General features: G+C 45.1%; 1 protein-coding gene across 1 annotated transcript in view; it reads left to right on the forward strand.

Annotated features, from left to right (window-relative positions):
• The window catches only part of ASTN1 (astrotactin 1), a 163,783-nt gene that overhangs the window by 131,485 nt on the left and 13,014 nt on the right, over positions 1-19,284 (forward strand). The window contains exons 15-18 of the mRNA XM_089901297.1: positions 3,554-3,687; positions 7,308-7,459; positions 8,502-8,637; positions 14,809-14,909. Coding sequence (XP_089757423.1) covers positions 3,554-3,687; positions 7,308-7,459; positions 8,502-8,637; positions 14,809-14,909 — 523 coding nt within the window. The remainder of the gene's footprint in view (positions 1-3,553; positions 3,688-7,307; positions 7,460-8,501; positions 8,638-14,808; positions 14,910-19,284) is intronic.

Consider the following 19,284-nt stretch of genomic DNA (forward strand, 5'->3'; position numbering starts at 1 on the left):
AGTTTCAATTTCAGTGCTTGTGATTGATTTGTTTATATTTTCTATTTCTTCCTAGTTCAGTCTCGGGAAGTTGTGCTTTTCTAAGAATTTGTCCATTTCTTCCAGGTTGTCCATTTTTATTGGCATATAGTTGCTTGTAGTAATCCCTCCTGAGCCTTTGTATTTCTGCAATGTCAGTTGTTACTTCTCCTTTGACAAAAGACCTATATGCAGAAAACTGTAAGACACTGATGATGGAAATTAAAGATGATACAAACAGATGGAGAGATATACCATGTTCTTGGATTGGAAGAATCAACATTGTGAAAATGACTATACTACCCAAAGCAATCTGCAGATTCAGTGCAATCCCTATCGAACTACCAGTGGCATTTTTCATAGAACTAGAACAAAAAAATTTCACAATTTGTATGGAAACACAAAAGACCCCGAAGAGCCAAAGCAATCTTGAGAAAGAAAAATGGAGCTGGAGGAATCAGGCTCCCTGACTTCAGACTATACTACAAAGCTACAGTAATCAAGACAGTATGGTACTGTCACAAAAACAGAAATATAGATCAATGGAACAGGATAGAAAGCCCTAGATAAACCCACATACATATGGTCACCTTATCTTTGATAAAAGAGGCAAGAGTATACAATGGAGAAAAGACAGCCTCTTCAATAAATGGTGCTGGGAAAACTGGACAGCTACATGAAAAAGAATGAAATTAGGACACTCCCTAACACCATACACAAAAATAAACTCAAAATGGATTAAAGACCTAAATGTAAGGTCAGACACTATAAAACTCTTAGAGGAAAACATAGGCAGAACACTCTATGACATACATCACAGCAAGATCCTTTTTGACCCACCTCCTAGAGAAATGGAAATAATAACAAAAATAAACAAATGGGACCTAATGAAACTTAAAAGCTTTTGCACAGCAAAGGAAGCCATAAATGAGACAAAAAGACAACCCTCAGAATGGGAGAAAATGTTGAAGCAACTGACAAAGGATTAATCTCCACAATTTATAAGCAGCTCATGCAGCTCAATAACAAAATAACAAACAACCCAATCCAAAAATGGGCAGAAGACCTAAGTAGACATTTCTCCACAGAAGATATACAGATTGCCAATAAACACATGAAAGGACGCTCAACATCACTAATCATTAGAGAAATGCAAATCAAAACTCTGATGAGGTATCATCTCACGCCAGTCAGAATGGCCATCATCAAAAAATCTACAAACAATAAATGCTGGAGAGGGTGTGGAGAAAAGGGAACCCTCCTGCACTGCTGGTGGGAATGTAAATTGATACAGCCACTATGGAGAACAGTATGGAGGTTCCTTAAAAAACAAAAAATAGAACTACCATACGACCCAGCAATCCCACTACTGGGCATATACCCTGAGAAAGCCATAATTCAAAAAGAATCATGTACCACAGCGTTCATTGCAGCTCTATTTACAATAGCCAAGACATGGAAGCAACCTAAGTGTCCATTGACAGATGAATGGATAAAGAAGATGTGACACCTGTATGCAATGGAGTATTACTCAGCCATAAAAAGAAAACAAGATTGAGTTATTTGTAGTGAGGTGGATGGACCTAGAGTCTGTCATACAGAGTGAAGTAAGTCAGAAAGAGAAAAACAAATACTGTATGCTAACAAATATATATGAAATTTAAAATAAAAATTGGTTCTGATGAACCTAGGGGCAGGACAGGAATAAAGCTGCAGATATAGAGAATGGACTTGAGGACATGGGGAGGGGGAAGTGTAAGCTGGGACGAAGTGAGAGAGTGGCATGGGCATATATACACTACCAAATGTAAAATCGATAGCTAGTGGGAAGCCACCACATAGCACAGGGAGATCAGCTCAGTGCTTTGTGACCACGTAGAGGGGTGGTATAGGGAGGGTGGGAGGGAGATGCAAGAGGGAGGAGATATGGGGATATATGTATACGTATAGCTGATTCACTTTGTTATCCAGCAGAAACTAACACACCATTGTAAAGCAATTATACTCCAATAAAGATGTTTAAAAAAAATAGGGAAAAAAATAAATTAAGGGCTTTGTAAATTCTAAAGCTCTACACAAATCATAGTGATAACAGAGAATCCCTGCTCCCTTGAGGCTCCCAATCCAAGGAGGGGGGTCAGTATGGACTTTATGTCATCTCTTCTAACCTGGGATGGATGGGACATAGGATACTGGCTTTGGACTTGAACATGTTGTATTTTGTAGGATTATCTCTTCTTTATCCTCTTCTCTTTTTTTCTTTCTTTTAATTGTTTGGCCTAAAACTTTCCAGGATAGCTGTTTCATTTCTCTAATTTATCCATTATGTGTGGGTGTGGTGAGGATGAAACAGAGGGAAGAGAATCAAAGGAAAAGCAGAGGCTGCAGAGGTTGAGTTGACCTGGAGAGAAAGCCCTGAGCTTGCCCTGCAGCTGTCTCAGGCTCTCCCCCACCCTGGGCTGGGGTTGAGGCAGCAGGGCCTCACACAGGGCTCAGTGCCTGTCAGGACCCAGTTCCTCACCAGGGACTTGCCCCTCTCATAAGTTCTGTTCCCTCAGTGATCTAATTTTATCTTGTTGTCCTTTAATTGAATAGTGAATATCTGCTGTGAAACCACTGTATGTAAAGACTTACTCCAGGTTCTATGTTATTAACAAGCTTCCACACAAGACGCAACCCTGTCATTCAAAGACAATAACAATTGCTGTTATTTATTGATGACCGACATGTACTATTTATATGCAGCTAATGTGTGCATAGCATAGGCACTATGCCATGCCCTTTGGCATGTATTTATTCATCTAACTGTCACAGCATCCTTATAAGGAAAGTGCTGTTTTTATCCCACTTTACCATTGAGGAGCCTGAGTTTATGTAATTTGCCCAAGGTCACATGGCAGTGGTTGGCAGAGCTGGAGTTCTCACCTAGAGGGACTGCCCCAGAGCACGGCTCTTAGCCTATGTGTCACGTGGTTTCTGCCTACTACGAGGAAAGAGAGGTCTAATGCATAATCACAACCGAAAGCAGAACTGCATAAATGTTGTAAGTGAGATACAAGGCATGCTGAAGGAACGCAGAGGAGATACTGGGGCAGCGTGAAGAGGGCAGAGAAGGATGTTCAGAGAGGCAGCTGAGAAAAGGCTGAGTGCCTCTGGCCCGGGGGAGAGTGGTCAAGACTGGCCCTGCTGAGCGTATGGGGAAGAGGTCATGGCTCTAGAGCCCTAGGTGTGGAGTGATGGTGCGGAATGGGAGGGAGGGAGAGGCGAGGTGGAATCAGACTTGATTCCAAGATGACAGCCCTCAACCACAGGGATGAACTATTATGCTAATGAGACAGAGACACCCTACGGGTCCTACAGGGTCCAGTCGTCCCAGAAACACTCTTCTGGGGTAGAAGTAAATGGAGACGTGGTGCTACAGGCTGCTGACTAGAGTTATTTAGGGCCAAGCAGAGCCCTGATGCTCTGTCTCATTACTCTGGGGACCCAGCCCTGGCTCCCTGATGCTTACTCTTTTCTCTGCCCTCTCTTGCAGCTCTTGCTGGAGGCCACCATGAGCTCCCTCTGGTGCTCCGGGACCGGAGATGTCATCGAGGACTGGTGTCGATGTGACCCCACCGCTTTCGGAACTGATGGACTCCCTGCCTGTGCGCCTCTCCCACAGCCCGTGTATGATTCCCTTTCTCGGCCTTTCTCTTGCTTGTGTGCCTCGCCATTATTCTGCAAACATATGTTAAAGAGTGTCTACTCTTTTCCAAGCAATGGGCTGGGTCCTGGGGAACAGAAAGAAAAATATGGTGCAGTACCTGCCTTAGGGGCGCTTTCAGTCTTCTAGGGAGGCAAGTGAACCAATTTAACAGTAGCAGAGATGGTAGGATAAGAGTTATATGAGACATTTAAAGACAGTGTGAAAAGGGAATAGTCGAGTCTGAATTTGAAGAATAGTGAAGGCTTCATAAAGGACATAGCACTTGAATTTCTCCCCAAAGGTGGAGAAAGCAGGACAGCATGGCTAGAAGAAAAGAGGGGTAAATGTATTGTTGCCGTGGAGGAAGATAGAAGTCAGTAATAAGACCCAGGACAGCAACACACTTACTGGGTGTCGGGCACAGTGTGAAGCAGTTAGGTACTGTTATCACCACCACCACCACCTTTAACAGACAGGGAAATGGATTCCGATGGACTGAATAGTTTTTCCATGGTCGTAGAGCAGGAAGCAGGGCCATAGGTAAGAGACCGTGATCTTAACCATAATAGTATAGTACACAGAGGCTACAACTCAGAGATGACTTTGGGTAGAACCAACAGGGTTTGGTGACTGATTGACTGTGGGAGTGAGAAGGAAGGAAAAGTGGAGAATGGACTTAAGACTTATGACCTCAGTGGCTGGGACGATGACCTCAGTGGCTGGGACGATGAATAGGCTACAGCTGAGAAAAGAAGCGTCCCAGGATAAGCAGGTTCGAGGAGGAGGTTGGTTCCCTTTGGACCTGCCTGAGAATTATAGTGGGGCAGTCGTATAGAAATAGTCAGCGGTCATGAGGAAAGATGATCTGGAGCCCTATAACAAAGTAAACGCTCGAGATAAGAAGATTGAACTCAGCCCCAAAGAAATGAGAAATGGAACCACAGCTATGAGAAAGGATGCTCCAGAATGACTGTCATCTGGGAAGAGCAGAGGGTCAGGGATGTGCATTAAGGGGCATCTGCATTTGAGGGGTGAACAAAGTACAAAGGGCTGCAAAGGTGGCTGAAAATGAACATGTCCAGTTTTCATACACTCAGAGAAAGGCTGAACAGAACTGGCTGAACTCATGTAAAGGGCAGGAAACCCTGTTGGCCTCGAATGTGGCATCTGCCATGGGAGTGAAGCACAGAAATGTTGTGTCTAATAAAGAGGGATGGTAGGACGAGCTGGAGGAGCCTGGATTGGTAAGGCAAAGAGAGCCCAAAGGGAGGATCCTGACTCAGTAACTGGAGGGCTGAGTAAGCAGGAGCAAAATGGCAGGAGGAAACCAGCAAGTGAGAGGCTGGTCTGTGTGCATACTGCTATCTGGTCTGTTCCGTGAAAGTGTGGGTGGGCCTTAAAGGGCCAGGACTGAGCAGGAAGAACATTGAGAAAGAGGAGAACACAGTGGTACAGGGTCATCACAAGCCAATGTCTTCTTTTGTCTACAGGCCTTCTCTATGTGGGCCATTTTAGACACGCCAGCCATTGGCTTCTTGCTCTTTACAGCCATGACTTAGACCTCTCAGCTCAAAAGAGAGTCAAGCTCATTATTAGTAAAAGGTCTTTCCTTTGGCAGAAAGGGAACTCTAGAAGATGGTGCTTCTAGCCTGATTCACCAGCTAAGAGAGCTACCTTTGACACACAACACTAAATCAGGTGGATGCCAGATCTAGCCATTGGTGTCCTAGGGCTGATTTCATTTCAAAATCTGCATTTACTAAATGTCATAGCAAAAGAGATCTAATTGGGCTAAATTTCCATAAACAGGAACATCTACAAAGGACTTCACTTTTCTTGTCAACTCTAGTCACTTCTTCCAGCAGCAAACCGTAATTTCTTGAATTTTTATCAGTAGTTGGATATAGGAATGCACTCTAGTTTTACACTAGCCTGTTTAAGTCATACACACTCCTATTTCTCAGTAGAGGCCAGCCTCAGTCCATGTTTTCACGGAATCTGAGTTCTCAGTAAGGCTTAGTTACTTAAGCTTCCTAATGCTTTTTTCTTCAAAATAGCCCTCTGCATATTATTCTAATTAACGAATACCTGCACTGTTTTGGGTCTGTTCCATCTTTAATGTCATATGCAAACTATGCACTCCTTCATAGTAAGCCACTAAAGAGCATGTGGTTTGTGTTATTCTCCCACCAGTTGAATTCCTCACTGTTGCTCCCACAGCTTCCCATGATGTCTTGTTAAAGTTCTTATCACACATTATTACAATCACATGCATAATTTGTATGTTGGTCTGGTGACCACTCCATAAGAGAAGGGGCTGGAGTTGGCTTTTGCACCAGTGCACCTTCAGCACCGAGCACATTCTTGTAAGTAGTGGGTGCTTAATAAATATTTGTTGAATTGAAATTGAACATTGCTTTGATGGGATCCATCCACAGTACCTTGCCTGGGGATCCTTGAGACCAATGACACATCTGGTGAGCTGAGTGGAGGCTAGAGCACCAGGATTATGGGTGGTCATGAGATATGGGAGCAAAGGTTGGGAATGAATGGCAGAGACTCATGTAAGGGAGGGAGGCTGGTGTGAGATGAACAGGGAAAACTCCCTAAAGCCAGTGGTCTAGGAAGAAACAGGGGACAAGAAGCAAGTGGGAAACCTAACACACACACATGATGTCAGAACAAGGCAGAGAATTGAAACCTCTTGGATCATTGGAAGATCCATGCCAATGAATGTTAATAGTGTTTGAGTCTCTACAATAGTGTTTATTGAGTCTCTACAAGTCTCTACAATAGTGTTTATTGAGTCTCTACAAGTATAAAGAGTTATGAGATGGCAGAGTGGTCAAAATGGACAATTTACATGACACAAGGAGACAATGAATTGGGAAAAGCAAGGCAAGACTAGAGTCTGGAATCAGGATATTCATAGAAACCCAAGAGTAAAGACAGAAACTGAAATCAGAACCTGAGTGTGCAGACGTAGGACAATGCCCTGAGGAGAACTTGACATGTGTCCAACTTTCTCTGGCCCAGTAAAGCCCCCTATGAGCATTACCTGCAAACTGAGCACGTGTTAGTACCCGTAGCAAGAGGGGAAACCAGGGTTCCGCCAGCAGGGCAATCCTGTAATGTTCTTGAAGCTGAGCTGACTGTCCTTCTTAATGCAGAGCTCTCCCAGACATCACCTTTAGTGGGCCTTGGTATGAGCATTATAGGCACATTTTCTTATTTTTCAAGAGCAAACCCAGAAATTACATTTTCAAGCCCTATAAAGTGCTACTCCAAAGGCCCTATCCACTAACCCTGTAAAATGCAGGCATTCCTTCATCTTTGACTCACCTGCTTATTTATTTATTTACAAATATATGTTGAGTTCCCAATTTGTGACAGGCACTTAGATGAACAAAATATAGACTTTAAGGATCTTCAAGAATTTTTATTTTACAGTGAAGGAGACACACCCTCAAAGAAATCATCCTAGTGGTTGGTTAAGAAAGGTTAGAAAGAAGAGTTTACGCTATAATAATAATTGAGAAGGTGGCCAGTAGTGGTATTGGGGCTGGGCCCCCATTTCATGTTTCTTGCTGTCTGCACTCAGGCTCAGACTCTCCACGGTTCATGAGCCCAGCAGCACCCTCGTGGTCCTGGAATGGGAACACTCAGAGCCTCCAATCGGCGTGCAGATTGTAGATTACCTCATCCGTCAAGAAAAGGTCACTGACAGGATGGACCATTCCAAGGTGGAGACAGGTGAGCATCTCCCACTTCACAGGCTCATCTTGATCCAGGGTGGCAAAAAGAAAAGAAAAGGAAAATGTCCTGCCTCCTGGCTTTGCCCTGAGTCCCCAGGCAACGTAGGAGGAGCAGGGAGAAGCAGCAGCAGCTATCCTTTCCATTTGAGAGTTTTTGCATGGTGAGCATCTGGCAAAGTCTTGTTTTAATTTTGTTTTTGTTTATGAAAGAGGTGTCCATTTCATTGTCTCTAGGCACACAAAGAAACAACAATACAGTACACTAGTTATCCTAGCCCATAATTAGGAAACAATTCTGTGTTAACCACTGCCATGATTACAGAAAAAGTTTCTTTGCTAATAACCCCAACTCCCCACCCCATCCAGGCAAAAGCATGTAGAAACAGATGTGCTTATTACCCCATGTCTTATCCTAAAGCAAACCTTGCTTTTGCCAGGTACAGCTAGAAGAGAGACGTCTTAAAGGAGTGGAAACACCCCATGAAAAATGTTTCATGCCTTAGTATTTCACTGTCTATACATAGGGAAAGGTGAACATAAATCATTCCTAAAACTGACGCATGAGTATGGGCACCAGCAGGGTGGTAGCATCCACAGTCTAGTGCAGGGTAAATAGCTTCTGGTGAAACTACCACTGTGGCTTGGAAACATATGCACTGCCTTTGGGCATGGAGCGCTGGCTACGGCTTCTTCCGAGGCTCTTTCCTGATGCGCACAGGTACTGCAAAGGTCTGGTAATGACCATTGACCAGAACAGCTGTTTTCTGGCCAAGCCAAGAACATGTCATAAAAGAGCTTGCAGATGTGCTATGTATATCTTGCCTTGGTTGTCTCAGCTAACTCTGGACAGATGGCTCCAAACTGATTAAGTATGAAACAGAAAAGACCATTCCTTCTGGGTCTCCTTGCCCTACTAGGAATTTGAGAAGACCAGGGACCGAGTGATTTTAATGTTAAGTTCTAACGGAGTCAGTCCCAACCAGGTGTTGCTTGGCCATCCCTGTTTCTCATGCTTTTTCCATTCCTTCCCCTCTGGGCAGAAACGGTGCTGAGCTTTGTTGACGACATCATCTCCGGAGCGAAGTCTCCTTGTGCGATGCCCTCTCAGGTCCCGGACAAGCAGCTCACCACCATCTCTCTGATCATACAATGCCTGGAACCTGACACCATCTACATGTGAGTGACAGACACCTGTCTAGTTATTCCTTACCCTGAATGCCCCCAGACTTTTAGCTGGTTCCTTTTAGCTGCTTGAGTTCCTTTAGAGACTTCGAAAAACATGAGTGTCTCAAGCCTTGTCTCAATCAGCATTATAGAGAATCTTCTCGGTATTGGAGGGGGAGGACCAAGAAAGATAATATAGTCCCATCCTAGTTTGCAACATATAAACAACTAACGTTAACATCAGGCCGATTGAAATTAAAGCTAGATGTAAAAGAGCAAGGAACCTGTTGTAGAAAAGAAAGAGGTGATTCTTTCTAACTAGAGAGGACGTCATCTGAATTAGGTTGTGTAGAATTTCAGTAGGAAGCATAACGTTGGAAAAGGCACTCTGGGTGAGCGGCGAGTAGACAACAGGGTAGAAGCAGGTAGTGAATAAAGGGGACAGAAGAAGGCGAGCTTGGGAAACTAGAGTGAATGCTGTTAAGTCAGAGGAGATGATTAATTTTGTTTTGGAGGAAAGGAGTAGAATACCAAGAATTCTGCTCTAGTGGCATTGAAATAGATAGTTTACAGAGGTGAGAGATGGTCTTTCTTCAAAGAAAGTACAGCGAGCTCCTGTATTGTGGCACTTGGAACAGCTCTATTCTTTCTGGTAGCTCTTCCCCGTTTCCCTCGGTGCTCTGGGAACAACAGTAAAGTATTCGCGAAACAGACATAAAAGATACCAAGAGAGGAGAGAGAGTGATGGAATCTTAAGTCATGACGGGAAAATTGCGCAGGCGGGGGGTGAAGGCAGAATTCATAGCGATGTAGTTCTGCGACTCTTTGACCCCATCAGTATGAAAAACATTTAACAGTTTACAGATGAGGTCATGGGAACAGAGTCAAGGTTTCTGGAATAAATCATTTCCATTTCCGTAGTGGAAGAGTTCAAAGATGAAAAGCACTGGAAATGTGAGTGGCGTGGATTGCAAGATGAACTTAGATGCTCAGGCTGAATACCTTCAGTACGGGAAGGAGATGTGACCAAGGGGCCAGGCTGATGAAAGTAAAACACATAAAGACAAGTGGTATTCTGGAGGGGCTGGAAAATATAGAGAGACATAAATGGTAATAGTAGGACAAAGGAAAATCTACTTAGGATTCTCATCAGATGGCCTGAGATTTGGGCAGTCTGGCCCTTCATTAGGAGGGGAACATGTAAAACGAACAAAGATTTGGGAACATGGAACACCTAACCTGCTGTAAATGCCTCAACCTCAGTGAAACTGGAATTACCATTTATAATGAGGGCCCACTAATTCCTGTCACTAAGTAACAAACGTTAATTAGGAATTTCAAAGTTCCTACAAGCACGAGGCTGGCATGGTTGTCCGTTAGGAGTGCCAGCCCTTACCCACTCTGGGACCCTCCTCATATGGGCCTTGGTCTGGCTACATTTCACAGAGACCCGAGGCCGATGGCTTCTCCCACTCTGCTATCCTAGGTGAGCTTCTAGTGTCTCCCTCTTAAGTCTTGTAAAACACAAACGTTCTGTCAAGATTGATTGCTGAAGAAATTAAGAGACAGTGCACTGGGCAGAGGGAAAAACAGCCAACCTCCACTAGGTGGCGCTGCAGATCATGTGCAGAGAGCATGCAGGCGGGCCTGGGAGAGACGTTCCTCCTTGCAGAGCCATCGAGTGGACCAGAGCTTCAGTCCCTGGTGCAAGGACAGGAGCCCTGCGTTAAGAGTTGAGAACACATGGGCCCCAAACCTGATTTTGTTTCTAACCACTAAGTGATTAAGCAGAACACTGAACGTTTCTGCAACTAAGTTTTCTTATCTGTAATATGGAGGAAGGCAGCCTTCATTTATGGAGGGTTCACTACGTGTAGGTGCTTCTGGGAACCACCACCCCCGACCCTGTGAGATTAGGGTTATTGTTCCCATTTTATAGATGAGGAAACTGAGGTTCAGCAACGCTGAGTAACTTCCTCAGAATCACACAGCTTGTTGTCTGGGTGTGGCGGGTGGTTAAGAATTGAATCAAGGTTTGCATTCTCTTATCTGCGTCTCACTCCCCAGCCAGTCCAGGCTACTGGAAGGATCGAGCATGATCTTATAACTCAAGTGAAAGCATAGAGCTAGCTGGCTCTTCACCTGGGGTCCACGGAGGCAGAATGGCCTTTCAGTATAGATGGCTTACTTTGCCATCCTATGCACTTTGATGCATTGGAAAAGCATTATTCTGAGAAGGGTCGACTGTACAAAAACAGTTAAGAATCCTGGTTGAAAGAGATCTTAAAGTGTGTCCGGTACTCTATCTTCATTTTACAGATGAGGAAACTGAGGCCAGAGTGGGGAAGTGACTCCCTGGCCTTGTAGCCTACCACACCCCACCGCAGCGTGCCCTCACAGCAGAGCCGCTGCCTTAGGGGACATGAGACAACGAACAGATAATTCAGAAAAAGGGAGTGGATTTGGAGCCATCCGTAGAAACCACCACACCTGGAGGGGGCAAGTGTGAAAGTCGCAGACAGAGACAGTCAGCCCCTGGCAGGAGGCCCAAGGATACTCCATGCACTTCAAGTTTCAGTCCTTTAAAACATCAGCCCTGGAGCCAGAGCAGGGCTGCGTTGGTTCACACGCACGCACGCACGCACACACACACAATATACATGTCGTCACACAGGCTCTAACAACAGGCTAAACAGTCCCAGCAGCCAGGCAGAGGTGGAAAGGGTCTGGGAGCTTTGGACGAGACAGTGAATGGACTTACACATTATCCCTCTGGATTGGGAGCAGGGCTTATCTCTTCTGTCCAGTAATTCCGGCTATAATCCTCTTACTATCCTATGAGTGTCCAGGGTGGAAATGCTGCTGCTGACTATAAACGGAGGACCTTCCTGAAATAACTGCACACAACATTTCCACATGAAACGTGTAGAGTGTTCCCCAGGCTTGCTTCAGTAGTAAAAATAATCTGACTACTCCTCAGGGTCCCTCCAGGACCGAGGGAGCCAGGACCGCTGAGGATGGTTTTTTAGGTCAGGCATCCTCTCTACTTAGAAGGATGTGGGAAGACTTTTGTTTCCTAATAAAGGTAAGGGCTTTGCTATTAAAAATGGTAAGGACTTAGGACCCTAAATTTTTTTACTAATTGCCCGGTGAGAATAATGAGAATTAATTACAGCATACACAATTTCATCCCAGCCCAAGATCCAATAGAGTTAGTGGGAACTCACAGCAGGATTGAGCACAAAGCAAACTCTGAGGAGTGGGACAAGCGGGAAGGGGTGAGGATTAACTGCATCCCAGGCACTGAGAGAGAGCGTCCATCTGACAGCCACTTTGGTACCTGAAGCTTAGGACATTTCTCAGGGAATTTCTCCAGGGAAGTTGCTAAAAATTAAAGGTTCAAGGTTAAATAAGGGTGCACTACAAAAGGTGGCTGGAACCTACCATAGACAGCCTAGGGCAGGTGACCCCTAAGCTTGTAAATATCCAGGCAGACAGCATCATGTAGCCCATGTAGCAAGATGCCAGCCCTGACCTGGAGTCCCAAGGCGATGCTCGGGGCCCTGGGAGGCGGATGGGAAAAGATGAAGCAGGGCCGTCTTACAGAGGACAGGACAGCAGGCAGTCTGGATCTCGGGGGCGGGGGGGCGGGCTCAGGAGTGTGGGCTCAGTCACCCAGTTGTGGAGGGACCAGTGAAGGAAGAGAGCACAGAGGTGAGAACCGTGTCCCTGGGCCTGGCTCACACTAGCAGCCCTGTGACTTTGCCAGTGCCTGGGCAACAAACAGGGCTTCCTATCTCCTGACTCTGATGAGAAGGGGCAGCCAGAAGTGGGATCAGGGCAGAGTCTGCAACAAAGATCAAGCGACCCACCTCTGAGCAGGGAGACGGACTTCCTACACGTCAGGGGCCCTGTCGTCAGGATCTCCAGTGAGAGAGATTCCTGCTCCATGAAGGGTACATGAGGGTGAGGAGGAATTCACCCATCTGGGAACCCCTGATCAAGAGGTGCAGGTCTGCAGTCTGCCCTGGGTACCTCTGGGCCCATCTCTGAGAAACAGCTCAAGGTGGTCTGGAGCAGAAGGGCAGAGGAGGGAGTTGAGACCTGGCCTGAGACCGGCTTGTGGGATACGACTGGGAAATGGAGCAGTGCCAGACAGGGTAGAGCGGACATGCTGGCTTCAGGTTTGGTGGCCTCAGTCACATTTCTAGAAATAGTAGCAAAAGGCTGATCAGGTGTGTATATGGGGGGTGGGGAATGATGCAAAATTCCAGGGGCTGCCATTGCTCGGGGTCCAGGCAGCCCAGTGTGTGAGGCTGGATGCAAAGGGCTCACTCAGACCTGGGAGGGGAGGGATGGTGACGGGGGAGAAGCCAGTCCCTGGATTTCGGATCAGGGTGGGAGAGGGGTTTAGTACTAGGTAAGGTGGTAGATCCGAACTAAGTAGCAAGACAAGAAGCAGAGGACAGTAGAACGGACAGAGACACCTTGTGCACATAAGATGAGAAAGCCAAGCACCTGGTCCTTGTCTGACTGACAGCAAGGAGGCTGGGCGGTCCCGCGGGAGCACACGGGCAGGTCTGCACCCAGCTGGGCCAGCACATCCATGGGATGTGATTCCAGCATGAGACTGGAGAAGGCAGAGGGAGGGAAGACAACACATCAGGACACACAGCTTCTTAACACTGACCGTTTCCTGGGCTTCTCTGTGGGGAGGCAGTCGTAGATGCAAGGCTGTCTTTTCTCTGCTGAGAGAAACTTATATTTCCTGACGGAATCATTAGGCAATTTCCATTCCTTTTCTACCTCATCGGTTCAGCTGTCTGAGGCTCATTTACCTTAACATGTACCTGGCCCCTCTGTCTTGGGGCATCTTTCTTCTTTTCACATCTCTTCCTCCCTGTAGCTCTGCCAAGAGGAAAGAAAATCCAGACTTGCCAATAAATGCAACCTCCCATGGCGACACAGCAAAAGAGAAAGAGACAAGAAAAGCAGCATTAATGATTTGCTTTAGACTCACTAGATTAGTTGTTAGAGGTCCTGGGCACCGACACCAGAGGTTACCTTCATGGTTATATTCAAATTCCTGTCTGAGTAGCAGAACCTGGCGTCGCTCTTTCCTCTCCATCGAATTCCATCACCCAAGGGGGAAATTTTACATTCAGCCTTTGATGGCCGGGTCTTCATCCTCTTCCTGATGTGTGTATGTGTGTGTGTGTGTGTGTGTGTGTGTGTGTGTGTGTGTGTTGAAGGGTGGAGGGGGCTCTTAAAACCACATCTTCTCGTTGCCAGGGGTAGGTTTCCACTCTGGACTCCTGGTCCAGGTTTCCACTCTGGACTCCTGGTCCACGGCGGGGAGCATCTAAGTGGGTCAGAAGGAACTGCATACAGGAGATAGAGCCCCTAGTCACAGGCACGTCAGGACCCCCCAGCTCTGGTGTTTTCACTTCTGACTTAAAGAGGAGAATAGTCCTCAGTGCTCGGCATAAAAGCCTCAACTGGGTACAAGATGAACAGAACAGAATTAATATAATTTATGCAATGTCATTGAGCTCCAGGTACTGCGCTAGGTCTTCCTGTGCTTTATTATCTCACTTAATCATCGCAATGACCTACAAGCAGTTTTATTATCAGCTCCATTTCACAGAATAGGGAAAGTAAAGCTCAGAGGAGTTAACTAACAACTCCACATGGCAGGGAGTGGAGGCTTCAGACCCACTTCAGACCATCTGTTTCCACAGATACATGCTCTTTCCCTCAGCTTGGTGGTTGTCAGAATGGAACTGGCATCAGAATCACCTGGAAGACTTGTCATAGCACAGATCTTTGTCGCCACCCCTAGAGTTTCTGATTCAGTAGGTCTGGCATGGGGCATGAGAATGGTCATTACTATCAACTTCCCCAGTGATGCTACTGGTCTGGGGACCCCACTTTGAGAACCGTGATGCTCTATGCCGTGATGCTCGCCATGAGGTAATATCCTTAAGACAGCAAATGACAGCCCAAGACCTACCAGGAAGCAGCAAGATGCTCTAGACTGCATACTTTATGACCTGGTGATGGCAGTAAGCACATGGCAGGGTGGCGAGAGCAGCCAGGGGCAAACCCGCCCGTCCAGTAAGGCTTGGCTGTCAGCTGGACCGCAGGTTCTCTCTGTTAATGCTACCCTCCCCTCCCTGCCAGGTTCACCCTGTGGGGAGTGGACAACACAGGACGACGCTCCAGGCCAAGTGACGTGATCGTGAAGACCCCTTGCCCAGTGGTGGATGATGTCAAAGCCCAAGGTAAGAGACACTGAGGCCAGCAGAGTCTGCAGAGGGATGCTCCAGGGACCTCCCCTCGCCATGGGGAAAGGGGGAGCAAGAGAGTCAAACAGAACAACCTGGAGTTCAGCAGGGAAGGGGGAGAATTCAAGGCTCAGGACAGGAGCATCTGCTTTCCAGGAACTCCTCAACCTCTGCCTCTGGCGGAAATCTGCATTGCATCCCATTATTCCACATAGTCTGTAAGTCAGAGAGCCAGTAGGAGATACTGGTGAAAGCCCCAGACACACATGGCAATGCACCAGGTGCTTATGTACATGGTACCAGGTGCTTTAGTACCTGTGACCTCTGCCCTCAGAATGCTGATCGGCTAACTTACTCTCTTCATATTTTTTGGTACACATCTGAAAGATTAGCATAGGAAGGCTACAGATTTAGAATTAATTGCTATATCACTCCCTCCCTACCAAAGATGTGCATAGGAAGGCTACAGATTTAGAATTAATTGCTATATCACTCCCTCCCTACCAAAGATGTGTCAGAATCTTCATTCTATATTTTAGAGTTGTTATGGACCAGTTCTTTGGTAAAGAATTGTCCCTCTTCAGTGCAGCAGAATGAGCCCCTGTCAATTAGGAAGAGTTTGTTTTCAGTCAACATCCATTACACGAATAGCACACTTCTCGCTGCTTCTTCTCCTCATGAAGCTCCCTGGAGGTCTTGATATCGTCACTTGCTCTAAGGCTTATTACATCCCCTCCACAACCAGAATTTAACTCTCTTGGGCACCACTTCTGTGGGGCTCTGGCACCAGTTAAAGTGATCTGATCAACTAGTAATTTCTATTAACAGTTGGACAGCTAACGGACCTATAGCATACGCACATTAACAGAGATGGTGACTGATGCTAGAAGTTTAGGTTGTGCAAGTTTTAATAAGAGAAATGCTGTTGCCAAGCTGGCATGTGGTACCCCTCAAATCACCTTAACTGTGGCTCCTGACTCCAGCTGTATGAAGTTGGCTATGAGTTGACACAATCCCACAATGTTCAAAGGGTGATTCAAAGCCACAGTGGGTAGAGACCTAGACCTACTTTAATTAAAATCACTGATGCTGTAGCACTTTACACCTTCTGAAAGGACTTTCATTTATTGCCTCATTTAACATGCATGGCATGTTAAAGGCACTGTTATTTTCAACACAGAAATCTGATCACATAACGCCTCTTCTTACAACTCTTTAATGAATTGCTATTCCTCTTGTGATGAAGATCAAAATATGTAACAGGCATATTAGGACTTAAATGGAGGGACCCTTGCCCACTTCACCAGCCTCTTCTTGCCCACACTCCCCATCAATCTCTGTATTTCCTGAAGCCTCACTGCCTTTCTCAGTTCCTCCAACACACCATTTCCATTTCCAACACGGAGCCTTTGCACGTGTTAGTTAGTCTCACTACCTCAAATACTCTCCAATTCCACCCCTTTCACTGATTAACTCCTCTCAGCCTGCAGATCTCAGAGCAAGTGTCCTTCCTCAGTACGGAAGGGGTCCAGGGCCACTGCTAGATGCCCTCATAGTACCATGTTTCTTTCTTTCAGAACATTTATCTCAGTTTGTTATTATAATGCCTTGTTCAATATCTATTTACCTCATTAGACAGTGAGTTCCATGAGAGCAGAGTTCTGTTCTCTGTTTGCCTATGATTATGTCCCTAACACTTAGAAAGGAGCATGGTGACTGACTCGTTCCAGGAAATGTAGACTCTGGAGTCAGACCACCCAGGGTCAAATTTCTGCTCTACCATCTAACTACTTGACCTTGAGCATGTTACTTCACCTTGTGCCTCAGTTTACTACTCTGTAAAATGGGGTGGGGCATAATGGTACCCTAGATAGTAAGTTTCTAGTGAGAGTTAAATTAGTGAATTTATGTAAAGTGTTTTTAAGTGCCTGTCCAGTAGTAAGTATTCAGTAAATATTAAGGATTGTGGGATTTTGTCCCTCATGGTCAACCTGATACAACTGGAGTCAGGAGTCATGAACAGGATGATTTTCAGGCTACTAGCACATCAGCTTAGACACAATATTTCTTTTATTGAAACTTTCCCAACCTAAACTTCCAGCATCAGTCAATGTCTCTGTTAAGATCATTAACCATGCCTAGAGTTTGTTCTCAAGTAGGAACTCAATAAATATTTATTTATTTATGTACTTATTTATTTTTATTGGAGGATAATTGCTTTACAATGATGTGTTAGTTTCTGCTATACAGCAAAGTGAATCAGCTATATGTATACATATATCCTCTCCCTCTTGGACATCCCACCCCCCTAATCCCACCCATCTAGGTCATCACAGAGCACCAAGCTGAGCTTCCTGTGCTTTATAGCAGGTTCCCACTATCTATCGATTTTACGCATGGTAGTGTATGTATGTCAATCCCAATCTCCCAATTTGTACCACCCTCCCCTTCTCCCCCGTGTCCACATGTCCATTCTCTTTGTCTGTGTCTCTATTCTTGCCCTGCAAATAGGTTCACCTGTACCATTTTTCTAGATTCCACATATATGCTTTACTATATGATTTTTTTTCTCTTTCTGACTTACTTCACTCTGTATAACAGACTCTAGGTCCATCTACAACTCTACAAATGACCCTATTTCATTCCTTTTTATGGCTGAGTAATATTCCATTGTATATATATGTACCACATCTTCTTTATCCATTCATCTGTCATTGGACATTATGTTGTTTCCATGTCCTGGCTATTGTAAATAGAGCTGCAGTGAACATTGAGATACATGTGTCTATTTGAATTATGGTTTTTTCAGGGTATATGCCCAGTAGTGTTATTGCTGGGTCATATGGTAGTTCTATTTTTAATTTTTTAAGGAACTTCCATACTGTTTCCCATAGTGGCTGTATCAATTTACATTCCCACCAGCAGTGCAGGAGGGTTCCCTTTTCTCCACACCCTCTCCAGCATTTATTGTTTGTAGATTTTTTGATGATGGCTATTCTGACCTGTGTGAGGTGATACCTCATTGTAGTTTTGATTTGCATTTCTCTAATAATTAGTGATATTGAGCATCTTTTTATGTGCCTCTTGGCCATCTGTATGTCTTCTTTGGAGAGAGGTCTGTTTAGGTCTTCTGCCCTTTTTTTTTTTTTTTTTGCGGTACACGGGCCTCTCCCTGCTGTGGTCTCTCCCGTTGCGGAGCACAGGCTCCAGATGCGCAGGCTCAGCGGCCATGGCTCACGGGCCCAGCCACTCCGCGGCATGTGGGATCTTCCCGGAACGGGGTACGAACTCGTGTCCCCTTCGTCGGCAGGCAGACTCTCAACCACTGTGCCACCAGGGAAGCCCTTCTGCCCATGTTTTGATTGGGTTGTTTGGTTTTTTTATATTGAGCTCCATGAGCTGTTTGAATATTCTGGAGATTAATCCTTTGTCCATTGCTTCATTTGCAAATATTTTCTCTCACTCTGAGGGTTGTCTTTTTGTCTAGTTTATGGTTTCCTTTTACAATTTGCATGGAAACACAAAAGAGCCCAGATAGCCAAAGCAATCTTGAGAAAGAAAAACAGAGCTGGAGGAATCAGACTCCCTGACTTCAAACTATACTACCAAGCTCAGTAATCAAGACAGTATGGTACTGGCACAAAAACAGAAATATAGATCAATGGAACAGGATAGAAAGCCCAGAGATAAACCCACACACCTATGGTCACCTAATCTATGACAAAGGAGGCAAAAATATACAATGGAGAAAAGACAACCTCTTCAATAAGTGGTGCTGGGAAAACTGGACAGCTACATGTAAAAGAATGAAATTAGAACACTACCTAACACCATACACAAGAATAAACTCAAAATGGATTAAAGACCTAAATATAAGACCGGACACTATAAAACTCTTAAAGGAAAACATAGGAAAACACTCTTTGACATAAACCACAGCAAGATCTTTTCTGACCCACCTCCTCGAGTAAAGAAAATAAAAACAAAAATAAACAAATGGGACCTAACTAAATTTAATAAATATTTACTGAATGCATAGAATATTGCCCCCATCTTATAGATGTAGACACTGAGATTCGGAGCAGAGTAAGTAAGCTGACCAGGGTCACAAAGCTAGCATCTTACAGGGCCTGCGCTCAGACTCATTATTTGACATCAATCCCTATTTTGCTTGCAATGTTAAATTAGATATTTAGAGGATTATTATGTAAAAGACTGAAAACCTTTCTTTGTCTCTCAATACTGATGAAGAAAAGACATATCAATACATAAAAAAATAGTGTTCAATTTATATAGCAAAATAATTCTCCTTTTCAGGATTATTGGTGTCCACTGAGATGTTATAGTAGAATGGAGACCCTTAGTATAAGAC

This window comes from Delphinapterus leucas, chromosome 1 (genome assembly GCF_059928025.1).
Source record: "Delphinapterus leucas isolate spDelLeu-1000000601 "Yukka" chromosome 1, BTC_Dleu_Yukka2, whole genome shotgun sequence".
Taxonomy (NCBI): Eukaryota; Metazoa; Chordata; class Mammalia; order Artiodactyla; family Monodontidae; genus Delphinapterus; species Delphinapterus leucas.